At 40.5% G+C, this 22,907-nt stretch overlaps 1 protein-coding gene across 2 annotated transcripts; it reads right to left on the bottom strand.

Moving 5' to 3' along the window:
* Window positions 1-3,073: 3,073 nt before the first annotated feature.
* Window positions 3,074-14,270, bottom strand: dusp14 (dual specificity phosphatase 14). 2 transcript variants are annotated; one of them, XM_034868091.1, is made up of 2 exons: window positions 14,017-14,270; window positions 3,074-5,507 (listed from the first exon to the last, which is right to left on the bottom strand). In XM_034868091.1, the coding sequence occupies exon 2, from the start codon at window positions 5,400-5,402 to the stop codon at window positions 4,770-4,772; it is 633 nt and encodes a 210-aa protein (XP_034723982.1). In that variant the 5' UTR covers window positions 5,403-5,507; window positions 14,017-14,270; the 3' UTR covers window positions 3,074-4,769. The 2 variants fall into 2 exon arrangements, with proteins under 2 accessions (XP_034723982.1, XP_034723983.1); XM_034868092.1 differs by lacking the exon at window positions 14,017-14,270 and adding an exon at window positions 7,423-7,444.
* Between the last annotated feature and the right edge of the window lie 8,637 nt (window positions 14,271-22,907).

The following is a 22,907-nucleotide window of genomic DNA, read 5'->3' as shown; positions in this document are numbered from 1 at the left end:
ACAGCAACAAAGCTGTGTGACACGGAGGAATAAGATAGATTGTAGTACCAATTGGATCAACTCATTGTTGGTTTTGGCCTTTTCCTGGGATTTGAGACAATGAGCAAATTATCCTTTACCACTAGTTCTCTCTTTCATAGAAACCTGGTCCAGCATTTAATCAAAGAAAGCACCGAAAGTCAACACTTGTGGATTTGTGAGGCCTCAATTTCACCATTAATCAATTTTCACTGTGATTTTTAGTACAAATTGAATCCAGCTCCGTGGCTAACAGTCTTTTTCCTCAGTGTCGGCTCCATCAATCAGTTCAGACAGTTAAGGATGTAAAGGCAATAGACAGTCAGTGTTACATCCCAGAGACGACAGACTGATTCCGCTGCTCACTGAGGAGGAATGACTTGTTTCACTAAAAAATTAAACTGTATCAGCCAACATCTCCTACTGCGTTTCAGATGACCCATGGTCTGACTCTGAGGCTTTTATTAAGACTTCCAAGTGCTTTTGGCAGCCAAATAATCAGCATTTTCCATGTGACTTTTCGTGTTTATGTCTTTATGTTTTCAACTAAAAAATAAATACTTTCAAACACATCCAACAGCATATGTTCTGTGAATAAATCAAGTTGTCAAATTACAACTCTAACGAGGGCGGAGAGCTTGGAATTGAAGCAGCGGTGAAAGCAGCATGTTTATATTAATAACTGGTCTTGTGTGTGTGGCCTTGTTAAAATGGAAATGCAGGATTTTCGCCTATAGATACAGGAGGAGTGCTGTAGCTCATACCGATTATAGTGAATTATTAAAGGCTGTATAATCTGAAGCCCAGCAAAAGCCATATTCAGTGATTCATTGCACATTAAAGACAGTTATTTGCTTTGTGTGGCTGAAATAAACCCTGGACAGACAGATATGCTGAAATAATAACAGAAATGTTCCCTTTCACACATTTTATTTAGTATTCCAATTGTTGAGTTCTGTTTTTTTGTACATTTTACCATACTTAAAGCTAGTTTCTGATTCCGCCATGAGGAATTCAAAGTAATGGCAACACCATTGTTGTGTGCGTCCACACCTCCCTCCTCCATGCAGTTGCTAGTAGCAAAGGAGGACATGGAGGATTAAAAAACATGATGGAGTTTTCAAAAGAGGTCATTTATCCTGACCCAAGTTTCTGCGCGGGAAAGTCACCGGACGCCAAAATCTCCTTAACATAGTCACACTGACAGATACAGAGAGAATTGTGTGGAGCTTATAGTCTTAATTAGCTTTGTAGCAATGGCTTGAATCTAACGGATGTTCATTAATATCAAAAAGTCAAGCACTGAAGCTTTAAAGCCGTCACTGCCCTCTCACACTGTCAGAATATTGTCATGAGAGAGAGAAATACAGATGTCAGCCGAAAGGAAAATTGGGATCAGCCTTGAAAAGCCACAATGTGTAACATACACTCCTATTCAATCTGGTAAAAACTCAATACTAGAAAGACAAACTACTGAGAACATTTCCTCACTGTTACAGCTTGGAATGGAAAGTTGACTTTTAAAATTGATGATTTTTTTGGCAATCATAACAGTTGTTTATCAAGCAACAAGTCTCTGGTAGTGATGAGTGCTGAATGAATCCATTTAATAGTTGTTGAGATATTTCTGTCTAAACCAGGGATCTTAAACAGAATGTCTGTGACCCCTAGGGGATCCTCAGTCAATGCAGGGGGGGCTCAAAATTATGGCTACTTTTTTTTGTTTCTTTTTTTTCAAAAATTTGAAATGTCCTGAAAAAAATCATGCAACACATTAATAGCATACTGTACAAGGTACAAGGTAGTCACTTTGGCCATCTATAGATGCAGTTATTCTGGATTCTCTGTGCCTTGATGTTTAACATTCAAACATGATTCATAAAATCATTCCAACGGCTGTTTTAACAGAATTAAAGTTAGTATTCTACTTAGTATTCTATGATAAAAGGTATGTATTTAAAGGCTTTAGGCCGCCCTACACTTTATTGTAGCCCAGTGTAATATGCAACATTTTATACAATAAATGTAGTAGGGGGTCCCTTCTCCTCTCTTCCAAATAAAGGGGTCCTTGGCTGAAAAACATTGAAGACCCCTGGTCTAAATTAAAGTGGTCGTCCACAGAGCCATGACGCTGTATTGGGTGATCATACATGTCAAGATTTCATGATTTTTCCAGTTTGACATAATTGTAATCTCAATATCTTTGGGTTTTGCCTGGTTGGTTTCGACAAAACAAGCAACCAGAACACTGAGATAGATGGAAGACCCTTTCACTAACTTCTCACATTTTATAAATTAAACAATTGACTTGAGCAGCAGTTGGTGTCAGCTCACCAGTGTTGCTGCCGTCTTCATCTCCATCTCTCCAGACTTGATGAGCATTGTTGGTTCTGCAGGGCCTGCACCACTGGAGCCTGGCCTGCCTCTGACGCTCGGGATGATGCAAATGGCTCTGCTTACTGCATTAATGATAGATGATAGTATCCTGCTGTTGGTGAAGGATGTGTTTACTTTTAGCGCGTGACTATGCTTTGGAAACCTCCCGCGTGTAGACACATCAACACAGCGAAGACAGGGCGGTGGGAGGAGATGATTTATTTTTTTGTACTGTGAGAAAATCATCCGTGCAGTGTGTAATTTGAGCCCATCACTTGGGCACTCTGCAGTGGTTGGCCCGCCATCAGACATCTCTCTGGGTAATGGCATTCATTGTGGAGGCCTCTCCGGAGGTCCCTCAGAAAGTGTGGGCACAAGACAAATGGCGCTCATCAACAATCTGTCTGCTGCTATAGCCAAAGCAATATGAAAATGAATGACAGAGTGTTTCTTTGACATCTGAAGATGTCTGTTGGGGAAAACAGCCGTGCAGAAAAACCATCAAGAAGCGTTTGTCGGAGGAAACGCAGCAACTTTTTCATGCAAAAACATCTCAGAGACGTTGTTGTAGTTCCCAATAAATGTGTCAATTCTTATTCCTGTAAAAGCCTTAAATGTTGTATGTTTGAGGTGTATTGCTTCCAGTAAATCCAAACACATTTGAACAACACCTTTTTAAATTATTTTAATATCACTGTTTTAGGGTGGGGAATCATTAGAAGTGAGATTACAGAACGTCTTTCCCCTGCTAATGATTATTTACCCCCAACTTTTTACTCTTGTTTTTTATTGTAATATCACAGTTAATCTATTATGTTATAACATTGTTGCACTGATCTCTGTAGGTTGAAAATGTCAACTCTGTCACATCCAACATCACTGCTGTGTGTGGTCTGACATGTCTGATGACCACGCCCAACAGTGATAATATACTGCAGTATAGTGTAGGAGTGAGAGTCAAGAAGGTAATCACAATACAAACCTAATACAATACATTCTGCAGTAACAATGGTATCACAGTATGGCTGATTGTGCAACACATGATATATTATAGGACAGAGTCATCTGATACATGTAGTGCTGAAAAATGAGTTGAGATTAGTCCATAAGATCATTTATCTCTGGTTGCAGCTTCTAAAATGTGAGAATTTGCTACATTTTCTCTTTATATCTTTTCATGAAATACTTTCAACACGTTTATTAGACCCAGAGAGGAAAACATACCACTAAAGTAGGAAGAAAGCGTTTCAACAAACATTCACTGCATTGTTACTTTTATGTGACATCATTGGTGATGATGGTCTGTATTGTGATTCACTGCAGTATTCATTCTTTTGTCCCACCCCTACAAATACTTGCGGAGTTGTGGGACAGGATGTGCAGCAAAGTTAAAAAAAAAAAAAGTTCAACCAGCAGCAGACAACAGCAGAAGTAGGATCTTCAGCCTGTGACATCGGTGTTTTAGGCGATTTTACACACAGAAATATAATGTGTTTTCTGTCTTGCTCTGATCTTTTTGCAACCGAGGACAACAGGGAAAAAACAGCGGGATAGAAAATATACTTCCAAGAATCTATCATAGAGCTACCAGTTCCCTTGAGGCGGCATATATGTTTTTTAATAAAGCGTCAAATAGCACTAAAATAGTATAGTATGGTCACCCTGTGGTACACAGGAGCTTTCCCTAAACCTTGACTTTTAGCTCACATCTTCTAAAATATTTCACCTTAAAAAAGGTAGACATAACAACATATTTGTCTGTTCAGTTAAAGTATGCCATTTTTCCTCACTGTCATAGTACATTCCAATAAAATAATTTGTCTACATGTTTTTTTTCTGTACACCTATGTTAAATGCTACCATAATTGAGAGCATGCTGCTGCCCTTGACACTAAAGATTATTGCAAAACTGGCACAATACCACCACATGACATCATCACGTCAGGAAAAGGACTTCAGCTGCATCACTGTCAGAGGTGCAGAGACTCGAGCACAGCTAACACCTTCACCGAGAGCTCGTCCTCCACTGAAACTGGAAAGACAGACCAGGAGACAGACTTCACACGCCCTGATCTTGTTTTGGTGTCTGACATCATTGTGGTCCCCGTCGATCCTTTGGTCTGAAGGATTCTTGGCTTGAAGTCACTTTGCTCTCACTAAAAGACAAAATGGAGCCAGCTGGTTGCACAAACAGCACCGAGAACCAGTGTTTGGTTCAGACTCCCTCTGTCCAAATGCACCAGTGTTCATTAAATAAGCCTCACACAGATGTACACTTACACGCCTCTCACTCCGCCTGTCCTGAACATGCATGAAACTGCAGTCCAGGAGGGCAAAAGGGCTTCACTTCCTCCTCCATCCCCTCAATGTGGATCTCACAGGCCCCAGTATGGAGCCAGGCTCCTGCGGTCCCTCTCATAAACATCAGGTATGACCCCAAAGGGTGTCTGCACCATCTTAACAGAGTTTCTACCAAACAGCTTCCTCTCGTATTCAATGAGCTGGCGCCAGAAGCCGCCGTTGGGCCTGATGATGGGGCGGCGGGCTTTGACCCAGGCGTGGGCCTCGGCCAGAGATACGCGGTGATACTTCATGAGGTACGCTAGACACAGAGAGGCGGAACGGCTCACCCCAGCCGCACAGTGCACCAGCACCGCCCCTCGCTTCCGTCCCACGCTGTGGATCTTATCAGCCACGCTGTCGAAGTACAAGGAGATAGGGGAGTGGGGCATATCTGCCAGGGGGACCTTTACATACTCCATGTGAGGCCAGTTGAAGTTGGGGAGCTCGATGGTGGCGTTGACCACACAGGTGATGCCTTTGGACAGCAGCAGGCTGCGATTGGACGCCACATTCCCTCTGCTGAGGAAGAGGTTGGGGGTGATTTGAGCGATACCCCCCAGCAGGCTGCCGTGCTCAGGCAGCAGCCTCGGCACCATGGTGGGCACCATGGAGCCACGGTGGTGGTGGTGGTGGTGGTGGAAGAACCCTTGGCTTCGAGAACCCATTAAGGAATCAAGTGGTTTTAAGAAGGATGGGGAATGTCTTTAAAAAATCAAAATCAAAATCTTCAGGAGCTCAGAGTCATAGTAGCGCAGACAGACAGACAGCTCCTGTAACACACAAACAGATTTTACTTTAATCTAGAATAAACATGTTTCTACTTCACTGTAGGCCGAGCCCTCAGGCTGGCAGACGTAAAAACACTTCTCAAGGACGTGCAACAACAATGCTGTTTGCAAAGATTCCAAAACATAAGTGTTACAAACCTTCCAGGAAATGTTATTCTTTAAAATTAATGAAAATCCCAGAGAGATAAACCTTTTTCTTGAATTCCCCGACGGATAAAACATGAATCTATCTCGGCTGGAGAAACACATCTATCTATCTATCTATCTATCTGTCTATCTATCTATCTATCTATCTATCTATCTATCTATCTATCTATCTATCTATCTATCTATCTATCTATCTATCTGTATGTTTCTCTACATTCAGGTCAAAATGCCTCTGTGAGGCACACTGAGACGTGACTCCCTCTGCCGTGTGAGTCTCCCTGGAGGCGTGCACACACCTCATCTCATGTCCATCCATTCACAGCCCTCGCTTACAGATTACATCTCTCGTCTCTCTGGCTCTCGCTGCTGTTGATGGGTGGAAAATAATCATATACAGTCTGATCACACTAAAGTGGGCTGATAAAAAAACTTTATTTATGCTCCACATTTTCTAAGGTTGACTAATCTAATTCCATTTTCCTTTTTCCAAAAACGATGATCTTCCGTAAGATGACACCGATAAGGGAAAAACAGATAATATGCAAACCGTAATGTGACATATCTAGCTGCACTGTATATGATGGAAACAGCCTCCTGTGTTTATCAGCAGAGAGCCCACAGCTCCGGGTGCTACTTCACACACTGTTGCACTTCTAATGCGTCATCCACACCTTGTGCACCAGTCTGGCTGGCAGGTCTTTTTCTTTCATTTTCTGCTCCAGTCTGGTTAACAAGACAAACAGGTCAACTACTCTTAACTGGAATTCAACCTGCAGAAAAAACAACCACCTGCTGTCACCAGCAAAGGTACCGCACTGAGCAAACAGGATTCTTTTATTTAATAAATTGTTATCAAAACACAAATGGAATGACGTGGCTTTAAAGGTCAGATGACATGGTGCTCTTTGGATTTTATATAGACCTTAATGGTCCCCCAATACCATATCTGAAGTCTCTTTCCCAAAATTCAACCTGGGTGCAGAATTACAGCCACTAGAGCCAGTCCCAAAATGAGCTTTCCTTAGTACTGTATGTGCCATTTCTGAGTCTGTAGCATTTGAGGAGGAGAGAGGGGGGGGGGGGGGGGGGGGGGGGGGGGGGGGGGGGGGGGGCAAGGGTGTGACCTTGACCAACTGCCACTTTGCTCATTTGAAAGCCATTAAGTCTCTCTCTCATGGGTGGGCCAAATTATTTGAGCCGGCAAAGCAGAGAAAGGGGAGGTAACCTTGCCCCTTATGACCTCAAAAGGTGCAAGAGGCCAGATTGGCACATCTGAGCTTTCATTTTCTCAAAGGCAGAGCAGGATACCCAGGTCTCGAAATAGGCAGGCTGGGGGAACTCGTATTAATGTTAAAAAACCCATAAAGTGAAAATTTCACTCCATGGGACCTTTAAATATCTGTATGACCATGGCGGCAGCTTTTTAATCCACAATCAACAAATTAGTTGATGAAAATTAGTAGTTCCCTACTTCGAAAATCAGGATCTACTGCAACAGGAAAGGAACAAAAAAATATATACAGTTATTCTGCTACACAACATTATGAATTTTTCCACCCTTTCCTAGTTTAGTCATATGAATTACCGGATAATTTTCCCTTCCTGTGTTGTCACTAGAAAAACTATTTCAGATTGCATTGTAGTACAAATGGTTGCACGTGGCCTAGATGATACTTTGATTTAACAATACAAAAAGGCTTTAAATGTAACATTGCATAAGGCTATTTCTTTCCAAAAATATATTACATACCTCAATTTTAGTACTGCCTAAAGATTGCATGAATGAAATGAAAGGATGTCAACCTTCCTCTCCAGGTTTGGAGCTCCCTTGCTTCCTTGTCACCTTCCTTTATACCCTCTCCTCCATCAACCACATCTTTGCCACCCCAGCATGGTCTGCTATTCTTTCCAAAAAACTAAAAAAGCTTCAAAGTCACAAAAAAACACCCTACTCCCTTCCTGTCCAGGCAAGGTTTCTCTGGCTTGCTCCTGGTTACCAATATACTTTGCCTCTAAAATGGTTGCCATGATCCCCCTTTCTACACACCGTTGCCGCTGGTGATGAGACAACAAATGCAGCGATGCAGACTCTGGGAAATGAGTGTTACTGTCATACAATCAGAGGGTGGTCGGCAACGCATCAGAACAGCACTGAGAAGAAGCATAGGTTTTTCTGAAAAAAGCACTATATAATACACAAGTCCTGCATCAGTACTACTACTTTCATAATCAATCACTTTTCAAGAATAAATACGTTACATCCTCTACATTCTTGTTACAGTAATGATTGTTGGTCAGAGCATATAGCCATAAAGATTGTAGTGCTGCGTTCAACACTATTGACCATACCATACTGTTAAAAAGGCTGGAACATTTAGTAGGCATTACAGGAATCACACTAAGGTTTAAGTCATATTTATCCGATCAATCTCAATTTGTTAACGTTAACAATGAATCCTCCAAGTACGTTAAAGTTAGCCATGGCGTTCCACAAGGCTCAGTGCTTGGACCAATTCTATTCTCCTCATACAGTATATGCTGCACATATGTGGAACAAACTTCCAGGAAACTGCAGATCAGCTGCTACTCTCAGTTCTTTAAAAATCAAGGCTGAAGACCTTTCTTTTGATGTTTTATTTCTTTAAATGGTTGTTCATTTCTTTAATGTTTAATTTCTTATACTGCACTTTAACTTTTAAACTTGTATTTTATCTGTTTTTATTTTTTATTTTTAACTGTTTATTCTTGTGTTTTATCTGTTTTTATTTTTGAACTGTCTTTGAACTGTTTTTGTGAAATGATGTGCTATACAAATGAAGCTGCCTTGACTTGCCTTGCCTTGCCTTCCTTTAGGCAATATTGTGAGGAAACACTCAATTAACTTTCACTGTTATGCGGATAACACCCAATTATAACTATCAATCAAGCCCGACGAAACCAGTAAGTTAGCTAAACTTCAAGCATGCATAAAAAAGACAAAAATTCTAGATGATCTACAATGACCCACAGTTGAACTCAGATAAAACTGAAGTTATTGTGCTGGGTCCTAAGCACCTCCAAACTTCATAGAGCTACACCGGATGGTATTCCCCTAGCACTCCTGTCAGAAATCTATGAGTCGTTTTTGATCAGGATATATCCTCTGACGCCCATCTAAAACAAACAAAGAAATTCCTTTTTCATCTTGTAACATTGCCAAAATTAGAAACATCCTGTCTCAAAACAATGCTAAAAAACTAGTCCATGCATTAGTTACTTCTAAGCTGAACTACTCTACTTCCTTATTATTGGGATGCTCAAATGAGTCCCTTAAGACTCTCCAGCTGATCCAGAATGCTGCAGCGCGTGTTCTGACAAAAAAAAAGGGAAATATCTCATATACAGCCCAACCAGCCTCCTCTCTTTACCCTGTGTCTTAGTTATGCTGTTATAGTTTTAGACTGCCGGGGAACTTCCTTTGACACACTGAGCTCTTCTCTCCTTTATCTTTCCATTTGTCACCATTTGTCCCAGAAATGCCTGTTACTAACCTAACTCTGGGGAGTCATTCCCTGGAGACCTTATGTTCTTTTTCCCGCAGCGTGTTTCCTTGGATCAGGGAGACTCCAAGATCATGGTTGCAGCTGTTACCGTAGTCCTGCTACACGTCCTGCGAAGCCCTGTTACATGCTGCTAGGCTCTGCGGTGCCCTGCTATGTCCGGCTACGTCCTGCTGTGTCCTGCTGTGCCTTGTAATGCCACGCAGTGCCCTGCTATGCAATGAACTACTACAAACTACTATTTCTTTTGTCACTGTTCCATTATTTTTATTTACTGTTCTGTTATCTTTTACAGTGATTGTTATTGCCACTTTTCATTTCAAACCCAACCGGCCCGTCAGACACCGCCTACTAAGAGCCTTGGTCTGTCCGAGGTTTTTTCCTAAAAACTGTTGCACTGTTGCTTGCTCTGGAGGGAACTACTAGTTAGTACTACTAAGTGTTGGGTCCTTGTTAATTATGTGGTGTAGTGTGGTCTAGACCTACTCTAAAGTAGAGAAAGTCTTCTCTGTAAAGTTTCTTGAGATAACTCTTGTAGTAGTTGATACTATAAATAAAATGTGTGCCAATGTGCTGTAATAGAAAATAGTTAAAAATGTTGATGTCTTTAAATACGCTGACCAACTTCGCAATTTATATATGACTTTATCATAACTATACTGTGAATTTTTATTACTGTTTTGGACATACCATACCAAACTATGACAATTTGTATCACTTTTTTCTCAATCACTTGTAGTGACATACTATACTATGAATTGTTTAATCACTTTTTTCTACATACTATACTATTACTTTTTTATCTCTCTTTTCGACATACTATACTATGACGTTTTTGACATACTATACTATGACTTTTTTCAACGTAGTAATACAAGTCACTATACTATGACTTTTTATCACTTTTTTTGACATGCTATACTATGACTTTTTCTAGTATTTTAGTGAGCTGGAGTCTGTAATATTTTAAAGTGTGGTAATCCATGTCTCACACACATAGATGTTGAATGTATCATTACACTGTAGAGTTTCCAATCCAACCCTCTAATGGAAATTGGTCTTCATTCTTTCTATTTTACTGATAAATCAGATTATTAATTAATTTATCGAGAACTCTGCAGGCAATCTAAAGTTTTTTAGTTGGAGCCCTAATCTTCTCAGATAGTAAGGGTAAAATAGTCTAATGATACAGGAATCACAACAACTATAACCTGATATGTAAGATTTGAATGATAAGAACTGCCATTTCTTTTTCACGTCATCACTTAGTCTCACATTGTGTTTGTTAACAGATTTCATTTAGCTCTAATCAAGAATGTATCCTTGTTCAGTCAACATGGATCCTGCACTAATCCATATTTCTTCGGGAAGACAGATTAACTGTGTGTGATGTGAAACGTGTGACTTTTAGTGGTCGACACAGAGATCTACTTTCCCTCAGCTTTACAGACCATTTAGTGTCTTTCAGCTCATTGTTTTCCATCCTGGGAGACGGATCCCTCCTCTTAACGTTTCTTCCATTTTCTTTCCCCCACTAAAGTTTATTTGGTTGGATATCTTTCCAATCCAACGTGAGGGTTAAAAAGTACAGAAGGTGTTGTATGCTGAAGATTTTGTAGAGCCCTCTTAGGTAAATTTGTTATTTTGGACTAAATACCCAAATAAATAAATAAATAGAAAAAATATGAATCAATCTTAATGTTGTCCTTATGTTTATATTACTGTTTATTGTGCACATACAAATTATTTGGTCAAACTTTCATGCACATGAAGCCCTTTGGAATTATACCAAAATTAAATAAAATTTACTTTTGATAACTGTGACATCTGGCTAAAACTGAAAAGGTGAACTTTGAACAGATGTCCTGCTTACAAGACACTAACTGGTTCAACATGGTGCACAAGTGATGCAAATACACATGGAGATAACATTAGCTGTCGTAAGAACAAACTCTGTTGCTGTGGCAACCCACTGACCACAGTATAAAACAGTTAACAGAAAGATGAGGAAGATAAGAGAACCAAATAATCCCTGTCCTCTCCAAAGTGCTGATGTACCACAGCAGTGGGCTTTGCTGAGATTTGCTCCATCCACATGGTTATTTATACCCCGGGCAGGGCAGGAGAGAGGCTGCAGAGAGCACAGGAGTGAGAATTATGCAGAAAGAAAAATCTACTCTAATGTTTTAGGTAGTGGGGAGACTGCAGCTCACTGTCACTCACACACTTACTGTGAGAATTCATTCTCAAAACATTTTCCCACCGCTCCATTAACAAATTGAAACTGTGACCCTCATGCAGGAATTCTTCAGTGGAAGAACCAAACAGCAAAGCACACTCTCACGACTCTTCTTGGTAAAAATATCAACAAGAATTATTGTTGAAAAACTGAATTTCCAACAGACACTTCCTCACATGTCACACACCACAGAAATAGATGGATAAAAACAGCTGGAGAAGGTGCACACGCCAACACGTAGCTCTCATTAGTGTCTCTCATTCAAAGGCAATCCATTTATTCAGTCTGAGTGATCTCTGAAAGTGACTCTGCTGCCAACAGTCTGGATAATTATCAGGAGAAAATGAGCAGCAATGACACAGCTTCTTAAATTCATGCAAACACAATGGATGCAGCTTTACAACAACCAACAAACTATAGTGCTGCACAACAAAGCCGTCTGCAAAGGGTTTACAATACAACATGGTATATCGTTTCAGCATGCACAATAGTCACGTTGTGGGAAGGATGTCAAGTCAGGCAAATGAACTCAAAGAGGTCATGGTACAACTTTTTTGCTGCTTCTTGCAAAAAATAAACGTACACAATTCTCATGTTCCATGTCTTATCCAATGTTTCCCATTAATTTCCTACAGACTAGGTCCAGAGATTGGTAATGAACCAAAACTCCTTTTACATTACTCCAAATGAAATACTTATATACACTAATTACACCTTTCACTTCAACAGATATGTCCATGATGGATAATTGCACGTGTACAGGATATTAAAAGCCTATCTTAACAATCAAGTATTTTGATTAAATTATTTAGTAGAGCACAAAGTTCTTAATCGATCTAGTCTGTTAATTTTGGTCTCAAAGTGCACCAGATTGATGCATGTCCCTTTAAAATGAACAATAGAGGGTGACCATTCATGTAGGCTATGTTATCCTCCGGCAATATATATCCCAGAAGATGTATAATATGTGTTGCAATGTCTGTTTTGTTTTAATATTGTTAAAAGCATCAACTGGATACAGCTAACTCTACCCACCATGTTAGACCTCAGACAAAATGAGAGCCTGACACACAAAGCCAATGTGTCATGAAGTAAGAGATGGTGAGTGTATAAATGTACTGCAAACAAGGAAAACACTGTGGAATACAATGCACAGCCAAAAGATTCCTCTTTGCGTTCAGTTGTTTCTGGCATATTCCACCAACATCTATTGTATTTAGTCATTTATTTCACTTCAGCTTTAAAAGCAGAGTGTGTGGGAAATAGCAGTATTGCAGAAGACAGATGAGATGGATGAAGGGAGTGCCTCTATTCTTCTTTTAACATGCTGGGTAAAATCTAATGAGACTGCCTTATTACCTATAATTGGTGCTACAAGCAGTGAATATCAAACAGACCTAAGACCGATTCATAAGTCTGTTCAATTTGCAAAAATAATCAACTATTTTAATTTGAAAAACTAATTTTGAGTTTTAATCATAAGCAGAAATGCCAAGGAATGTAGAATCTAGCTTTGAATAGGGGCTTTTCTTTGACTTCTGTGGTATGAAAAAAATTAAATATCTTTCTAACTGTTTGTCGGCTAAAAGAAACAAACTGAAGATGACACTTTGGGCCCTGAGATTACTAATTGTCCTAATCAAGAAAATAACCAGGAGATTATGTGATAACAAAAATACTTATTAGTTGAGTTTTTTTTTAGTTGAATGTTAGTCTAGTCTGCCTGAGTCATTGAGCTTTTATCTGACTGAGGTTTGGGCCAGTTAGAACCTACGGCCCGATAATATCGCTGAAATATGAGTGGTCTCAGTCAGTGGCCATTGATACAGTTTTTCACTGATCAGTGGTATCAGTATCCTGTGTGCTGATAGATCCATGGCGCTGTCCGTGGTGCTGAATGAGCAGAAGGATTTGTAATTACATCAATTTTGTCATATCTATAACATTCTCTTAACTAGCTAATCACCTACTGGTTGCAGCCCTAATATCAATTAGTGTTTATTCTAAGGGAGTGCCATGTATCTAATTGTGTCATATCTTTAAGTAGGTCTATATTTATGGGCTATGTCATCCTCAGGAAAATAAATGCTGTTGTTAAAGAAACATTGAGAATTTCTGATTGCCTCATGGAAAGAAAGTGTGACACTCTCTGAAAATATGGAGCTTAAAGTGAATGACTCCACGAGTTGAATAATTTAGAATGCGAGCTGTGGACGAGGATTGCTCCTCTGAGCACACGCTGCTCGTCCTCGTACGTTAATAAGTTCAAGTGTCGGAAAAAGATCATTCTAAGTAAAAATAATTACAAAACAGCCAGTGTAATATTAGTGTCCTAGTTTGAACAGCCCGATGAAATTAAGCGATATGTCTTCTTTAAGCAGAAGTGCGGCAGGTGCGCTCGTTTCTTTAATTTCCCCCATCTTACATCAGAAAACTGATCATGATAAAACCTGAAGATAAATGCCCACAAAACACATGTTAAAATACACAAATGTTTTGTATGGATATAAATACAAATTTTAGGTGGAAATGACGCAGAAACTGCTTCTATAAAAACTCAACTTACCACTCGACTCGGGCAGAGATGGAGGTTTTTTCAAAGCGCTTTCCCCGCTTGTCTCAATCCGGAGGGCAGCTCTTGCACTCCGGCCAGTTACCTTCAGTCAGTCCGCTCTTACACACGTCCAGCGGGATGGTGAGAGGCCGGGAGGCGGGTGACAAACCGCGACACACAACAGCATAATGTGAAAGTCAACAGAAATACGAGCCATCAGTACAGCACAGGGCATCCTCTGTATGAGGGGTGATCAGTGCCACACAGAAGAAGAGGAGGAGGAGGAGGAGGAGGAGGAGGAGAAGGAGAGTCTAGGCTCTTCTAGCACCAACTAGTCTGTATGATAGTGCGTTCCATTTACCTAGGAACACTGAAGCCGGGATGTCACACCCAGGTTGGATGTGTTCCATTTACAAGTCATTTTTTTATATTCATTATCTCTAACCAGGTTAGCCATTGTTAGCCATGCCAGCTGATTACATCGCATTTTGCAGTTTTTTGCAAAAAAAACCCGACTGATTTAGTGGGACACAAATGACACAGCTGTTGATGTAGGGAATAGCCATGTTGGATTTTTAGCTCGGGGTAAGCAGTGGTTGTATGAGTTCTATCTTTGGAAATCCAGGTCAGGGGGCGTGTTTCCAACTTTGAGCTTGGAAAATCCAACTTCCAAATGGAAAGCATTATAAGCATATTACGCACATGAGATCACATAAAATAGCTGTAGATAGAATATTACTGCTTCTATTCAGCATGTACTACAAATTGACAATGATAGCCTTATTATGGCTTTCAACTAGATTAAATTGGTTTCAGTCAGAGAGTGCATAAGGCCACAAACTCTTTTAACCACACCCTCAACCTTGTGCTAGCATACGGCATAGAAATTGAAGATTTAATAGTATTTCCGCAGAATCCCAAAATGCTTATCTGACGGTGCTATAGCTTAATTTAAGGAAAACATTCTAACAGCATTTAATTGAATTTTTGTCCTTAACATAACACCTTCATGGACCTTTATGTTAACTTTAATCCCTCCCAAATTGATACATTTGTAGATGGTGCTACGACCTGCCTACAGACAAATTCAGACTCTGTTGCTCCTCGCACAAAGAGGATGATGAAGCAAAGGAAACTAGCACACTGGTATAACTCACAAACTCGCAAATTAAAACTAAAACTTCTAGGTAAATAGTGTTCCACCAAACTAAAGGAATCTCGATTAGATTGGCAAGACTGTCTGAAAATGTACAGGAAGGCCCTCCGAAATGCCAGAGCAGACTTTTACTCATCACTAATAGAAGAAAATAAGAACAACCCTAGGTTTCTTTTCAGCACTGTAGCCAGGCCGACAGATAGTAAAAGCTCTATTGAGTAATGGCTCGGAGTAGTGACTTTATGAGCTTCTTTAATGATAAAATTATAGCAATTAGAGATAAAATTTATCACTTTTAAACGCAGTAGCACTAGAAAGAACCTTACATGTACTTAGACTGCTTCCATCCTATTGACCTTCAACAATTCATGTCTAAGGTCTCTTTGGCTAAGCCATCTACCTATTTCCTAGACCCCATTCCAACGAGGCTACTTAAAGAAGCGTTACGTTCCATCACTAAATATGATCAATATGTCTTTATTAACAGGTTATGTACCGTACCTGTTTGAAAAAGCATGGTGGCTAACTGGTTAGCACGTCTGCCTGGCAGTAAGAAGGTTCCTGGTTTGAATCCAAGGTGTGCTGGGCTGTGTGGAGTTTGTATGTTCGTCGGAAAGGACAAGGCACAGAAAACAATTTTGGAAGGGGGGTTTAACATCAACTGAAGCAGCCCACAAAGTTAAATAAAAAGTAAATCAAACTGCTTTTTATTAACCCTTGTGTTGTCTTCCCGTCAAAATTGAAAATCAACACTGTTGTTGCTTTTTATCAATTTTTAAAAACCTTTCCTTACGTTTTTGTTCCTTTTAACACATGATGCTTTTTTCAATGTACTGTCATTTTTTTGACCTTTTAATGTAACAGTAACTTATTAACTTTAGTTTACAGTTATTTTGGGGATTTATGGTTTAAAAAAACCTAATTTATAGGAAATTAAACCTAATGTTTGAGTTAGAAAAGCAGGAATAAGGAATTGTTTGGACTAAAATTTAAGGAATGGATGTTGATGGATAATCACAGACTGGAATGTGTCAACTTTTACTCAAAATCACTTCAATTTGTTTTTTTTAAATGAATAAGACACCACAAAATGAATAAAAGTAGAGATTTTTACTTGCCAAAGAGCATTTTGTGGAATCAATCATGTTATTTTGGGTAATTAAAAAGAACACTGATGTAAAAATGGGTCAATTTGACCCGAGGACAACATGAGGGTTAAACACTTTACTGTCCTTTACTTTCTGCAGCCATATGGCATGTTTTCCTTCTCTGCTGCTTGGCTTATCATAAATGAATGAGAGCGAAATTGTTATGTACGGGACCCAAAAACAGAGATCAGGCAGGAAATCTGATCTTGAGGATTCATTAGAACACAGAGTTCATACAAACAAAGAAGTCCAAGTATCCAGCAGATGAAAAAACACAAGGAGTCCAAAAGAAGCAGGCAAAAAGCTAAGATGAAAAACCAGGAACACCGAAGCCGCAGGGGAGATTCAAACAAACAGACATGCTGAACGAAACACACTGACAGGAACAAAAGAAATGACCTGACTGGAGACAAGAGGCAAGGTGACACAAGGGCTGGGAAACAGGTAAGAAACATCAGGCAACCACGGGGCAAGAAAACAAACACAGGAAGTAATAAAGACAACAAAACAGAAACCCAGACTGTCAAAATAAAACAGGAAACAGGGCAAATTACAAAACAAATGTCCATCACATGTTTTCCAATTTAATTTTATTTAGTAAATTTACATTTGTCTCAAACGTGCATGACTATGTGCACGTTTGAGACAACAATCACCTTCCATACAGGCAATTTTACTTCTTGTCTTCCTCTCTGGCATTAATAACTCCTCATACAGTGGCGGTGGGGGGTGGGTGGGGTGGGGGGGGGGGATCAAAAACAAACCTCTTGTCTCAAAGACTGACTGAAATGCAATTTTGATGGTTTTTGTAACTGTGACTCTTTCTAAACAAGACACTGTTTGATTTCCTCAAAATGTTTGTGATGTTTTTTCTCAGAAGTTATTGGAAAATGAGCTCTAAAAGTCAGCTGGGCTGTTTTAGAAATACAGAGGTCATTTTACATCTGAATGTTGTTTCAAAACCTTCTCTAATTCTGGTTGGTAATACCAAATCTCTTTTTTATTTAGTTTTTTGACTTAAAACTGCCTAATACACATCCAAACCAGCCTTAAAATACCCCACAACATGATATCCTGTCAACAGACCCCAAAATTCCAAAACATATTACAGAAGACATGATCTTGGTGTTGCCAAGCCAGCCCTGCTTATCAGTCCGATTTTTCTTTAACCATGCATTTATTTTCTGACGGATGGATTAACTATGATAAATTGATCAATATGTCGATAGTTAGAAAAAGTAAGTTTAAAAAATATCTATTAACTATCAATACAAAGTATCAACCCAACTGCTTGCTTTGGATTCTGTGTGTGCATTTGTGGATTTTGGGCCTATGTGTGTGTCTCTGTGTGTGTGTAAAATGAGCAAAGTAATTATTCTTCTTGTAGTTATTGAAAACATGTTCTCAAAGGGCATCAGAGGATGCAGCGTGCAAGCCAACTCCTTGGTGTCTTGCTTAGCATTAAGACACCAAACCTTATTGACACTGATGTGTTATATTTGCTTCTAAAAAGCTGTTCTTTTTCTTAAACTTAGCACCTTCTAGGACATACATGTGACTGGTGAGAACACGTGATACAGTAGCTTCACATGCAACTGTTTATTTTAATGCCTGCGGAGTCTTGTGTGATCATGCTGCTGGCCTTGGACTTAAAAATACCAGAGAGCAAACTCAGAGTTGGAGATGCAATATGTAGGATCACACCCCACAGTCGCTCAGGCATTGTTTCCTTTTCAGTAGGAATCAAATTGTTTAACGCACACATGCACACATTACCAGTTTAAATGTTGCCGTGGCACTGTAGGCAACAGGTGGAAATGGAAAAGAAATACACTGTCTGTTCTTTAGGTCGGTTATTTTAAATGTCATTATGTACTGCCCTGGAGTGAACAGCTTGATATCCTCACAGAGCTCGAGTCTTTCGACCATCCATAGCAGCAACTCTGAGACCTTTAAGATGGCAGCAGGGCTCTCTGTGCAGCCCTTCTTGTACAAAAACCATAATTAGACATGCCTTCTAAAGTCAATCCTGTTTCAAAGGGCTCCTGGGGGAGATATTTCTTCATCCATAAACCCACAAACCCATGGCCTCTACCTCAGAATCATTCCTAATTACATTGCAAATTCAATCAAGTGGAAACAAACAGCTGCAGTAGCAGGCGTTGCAAACTGGTGCAAGGGTGACTGTTTCTGCCCTATGAAGGGAAAAAAACAGAGACAGTCTTTGACACTGATTTCCACCCTGTACTTGAAATGCAATGCATAAGATAATAGGAGCTCATGTTGATTGAAATGGAATGTTTAAAGAGATGAGGAACTGGTGACACAAAATGTCTGAATGGAATGAAAAAGAAGTTAAAAAAAGGTAGATGTATAAAAAGTGGTGAATTTGAACAGTGTAATGTAAAATGGATAGAGGGATAGATAGAGATGGATAGCTGCAGGCTGGAGAGACAAAGACTGGGGTTCGGAGTGAAATGTCAGGCGAGTCAGAGGCATTCTGGGAAGACGCTCCTGCTTAACATGGCTGCCATAGAGGCTGAAAATTTACAATGGCGCCATCACCGTAATAACAAGCACCTGCAGCTGCATTCTGAATGTCTGCTCGGAATGAAGCAGATAGTGACACTGATTAACCTTGACTGTCTGCAACGCAAGATAAGTGATGGGTTGGACATTGCAGAGTGTGTCACAGTGATTCAAACGCACAATTCCTCTGCACATATCTCAAACCTATACAGACACTCAATAACCTGTGATGTTCAGTTATGGCACTTTATGAGAGGCAGCGGAGATCGGTCAATCCACATAGAAATTTATGAGCACAGTGATCCCATTCAGGCTGCTAAAAACAAATTACTCAGGGAGAATGCTAATGATGAGCATCAGCTATCTGTATTAGCTGATGCTAAATGTTGGCCCAAAGTGAGAGTTCAAGCCTCAGCAGATTATCAGTGTTGTCTGCTAACAAGTGGATGAATGATTATGGCTAAGAAAGTAAACCCTGTGAATTCCAAGAGGACCCCAGCTGGCTTGTAACCCTAGACATGTTTATTTTAGTCTATGCTGATGTGTGTGACAGACGGACTGAGCGGTGTAAGATGAGGAGAATGGAAAGTGTTTTGTGGTCAGCAGTAGTGGAGATTCTAAATCAGGCGTGTGGGAAGGAGGAGGGGAAAAGGGGGAGTGGGATGGAGGTCTAAATAAAGTCGCTGCTGATCCCACAGGTGCCTCCGTGGCTCCAGCTGTGACGTCGGTAAATACACAAGGGATCTGAGTGTTTGCTGTGGTAACATGTGAGAGCAGCGAGGTGTCTGAGCGCAGCGTGGAGCCTCCCTGTCGCTGTGATCCGTGCTGCTCTGACATCACACAAACACATCTGCTGCCGTACAAAATGGGAACAAGACCTGAGACGCCTCAGACACACATACTTTTACCGTCCATTCAAGCGCGAATAAGAAAAAAAAACATAGTGGAGGCATCTTTTTTTTATTCTTTCATGACAGTGAGAAAAAGAACGTGCGCAGATGGGTGAGGGGAGGCTCTGCTGGTTAGTCACGACTCTTCTGCCCAGCAAATGAGCATGAGCAACAGGGCGAATGTCTGCCCCCCCGCCTCCCTCCCCGCATTCTCCCAGACTTCAGCATGCCACAGACCTGGTTGCCAAGGGAACCTCTTGTGTTGATGGGTTCACCTCTGTGTTAATCACTACCGAGCAATAATGGCAAACTAAAGCCGGGCGGGTGGCTTGTATAGAGTGTGTCCTTTGAAAAGTGGGTTTCAACAACACTGAGCAAGGATGCGGAAGACATCCCCCCCCCTCTTGCTGAAAAGCAGCAAAGTTAAAAATCAATAAGAAACCAGCAGAGCAGAAGCTCTAAAACCAATGGATTGATTCTTATCAGGACATGTTGTATGTTCATTTTAATTTCCCAAAACAAAGTAGCCTACGTTTACTGTTCTAATTAAAAAAGAAGTATCTCCATGACTATTAAAGGATGTGTTTATGTCAATACTGTACCTTTGCAAATCAATAATAGAGATGAGATTGGCAGCACCTTGACAAACCTAATGGAGATCACATCCTTTCCTAAGGATCTTGTTAGCTATGTGTTCTGTAGGAAAACAAAAATAATCAAATGATATTATGACAGAGGATATACAACAACTGTTACTTACAAAGCCTGCAAACCATATGCAAACAAGCGACAAGCAACAAAAGTCAAACTTTGATTTGTCTTCACATCAAAACTGTTTTTTCTTTGTTGCCCATAGCAGAACAGTTCTTAAGATAAGAGAGGTTTATCTTCTTAAATCAACAAGTATTATTGTTTGTTGGTACATAACCACCCACAAGACAATAACATAAGGACAAAACCAAAATTAAAGCATCATCTCCTCCATATCATTACAAAAAAAACATTTTCTAAACCCCATCTGAAAAGCATTTGTCTTGTTTATGATCTTCTTTAATTGAAATTGATGTAACAATGAAATTATGTAAAATAATGAAACCTGATGCAGATTATTGTTCATTTTTATGATCCCATCCATCGTTCCTGTGACATGTGTTGATTCCAAACTGCCAGAATGAGTCTTTCTCTCCATATGTGACGTTTATAAGATCAACACATACACACGATTCTCCTCCCAATGGAAGTCAGCATCAATTTATCTAGAGCAAAGTGAGAAGGCGAGTGCGTGGGTGGGTTGAGAAATGTTGCATCTGTGCACACATGCAGAGCGTTGACACTAACATCGACTCCATCTGCTGCCCCTGCCACTGCAGCACATACTCAGTGACAGATAGAAGGCCATGGCACAACATGTGCTGTGTGAAGCAAGTGAGGAGTCAGCTCAGCTTGACTGCCAATACATGACACATTCTGTATGGTGAACAAATATGTGATCAGTGCAGTGTAAAATAAAAGGCTAATTTAATTCTGTACAAATGTCTGAAAAAAAACCCTCCTGTCATCTGCTGGTGTCTGCATTCACATTCCTCTCTTCGAGTCAGAGGAGATGTACAAAGCGAGTCACAGACCGAGACACACACGTCCTTGGAGAAAGAAATAAAGCTGTCAACACAAATATAACACTCGACTTGGCCTCCTCAGCGGAAGAAGCTGACCTCGATTGGAGAAAAAATATCTCAAGTAAGAGCTTGGGCAAACTGTATATTGAGCTGGAGTCACAATACGCTGCATGAAATAACCCCAAATAGACTGAATAACGTAAATCTAGACAATGATGGGGTAGATCAAGGTAAGAAGCAAAATGATTTAAAAAACAACAATAATGTGATTGTGATTGCTCAAATGCAAAATGACTGTATGACAAACAACTACAGTATGAGTGGACTTGTCAATGCGGTCGGTCCACTGCATCATCACAACTGAATTTGGTCGGCACACTGACAGACCTATTGGATGGCTGCTGTGTGTGTACGTACACCGAACAACATCATTAACGCAACACTTTTATTTTTGCCCCCATTTAACATAAACAAAGATCTAAGACTTTTTTTTACATATACAAAAGCCTTATTTCTGTCAAATGTTGTTCACAAATCTGTCTAAATCTATGTTAGTGAGCACTTCTTCTTTGCAGAGATAATCCATCCACCTCACAAATGTGGCATGTCAAGAGGCTGATAAGACAGCATGATTATTGCACAGGTGTGCCTTAGGCTGGCCACAATAAAAGGCCACTCTAAAATGTGAGGTTTTATCACACAGCACAATGCCACAGATGTCTCAAATTTTGAGGGAGGGTGCAATTGGCATGCTGACTGCAGGAATGTCCACCAGAGCTGGTGGCCCTGAATTCCATGTTTAGTTCTCTACCATAAACCGTCTCCAATGGTGTATCAGAGAATTTGGCAGTATATCCAATCAGCCTCACACCACGTGTAACCACACCAGCCCAGGATCTCCACATCCAGCATCTTCACCTCCAAGATCGTCTGAGACCATCCACCTGGACAGCTGCTGCCACAACTGTATTGCATCACCAAAGAAGTTCTGCAAAAATTGTCAGAAACCGTTTCAGGGAAGCACATCTGCACTATCATCGTCCTTATCGGGGCCTCGACCTGACTGCAATTCGTAGTATTCGTATGCTAACATTCAATGGCGTCTGGCACTTTGGAGAGGTGTTCTCTTCACGGATGAATCCCGGTTTACACTGTACAGAGCAGATGGCAGTGTTGTGTGGGTGAGCTGTTTGCTGATGTCAACGTTGTGGATCGAGTGGCCCATGGTGACCATCACCTCATGTTGCAGCATGATAACGCATGGACCCATGTTGCAAGGATCTGAACACAATTCCTGGAACCTGAAAACATCTCAGTTCTCGCATGGCCAGCACACTCATTCGACATGTCACCCAGTGAGCATGTTTAGGATGCTCTGGCTTGGCGTGTACTGCGTTCAAGGAGATGTGTTGCACTGCGTGAGGAAAATGGTGGTCACACCAGATACTGACTGGTTTTCAAAGCTCAAAAGTGTTGCATGTGACTGGATCCATCCATCCATCCATCTTCGACCGCTTATCCGGTATCGGGTCGCGGGGGCAGCAGCTCCAGCAGGGGACCCCAA

Source organism: Etheostoma cragini, chromosome 3, assembly GCF_013103735.1.
Source record: "Etheostoma cragini isolate CJK2018 chromosome 3, CSU_Ecrag_1.0, whole genome shotgun sequence".
Classification (NCBI taxonomy): Eukaryota; Metazoa; Chordata; class Actinopteri; order Perciformes; family Percidae; genus Etheostoma; species Etheostoma cragini.
This window is presented reverse-complemented; position numbering and strand designations above follow the sequence as displayed.

Coding starts and splice junctions, on each gene's coding strand:
- dusp14 (XM_034868091.1), bottom strand. CDS start 5,402: ATGGGTTCTCGAAGCCAAGGGTTCTTCCACCACCACCACCACCACCAC.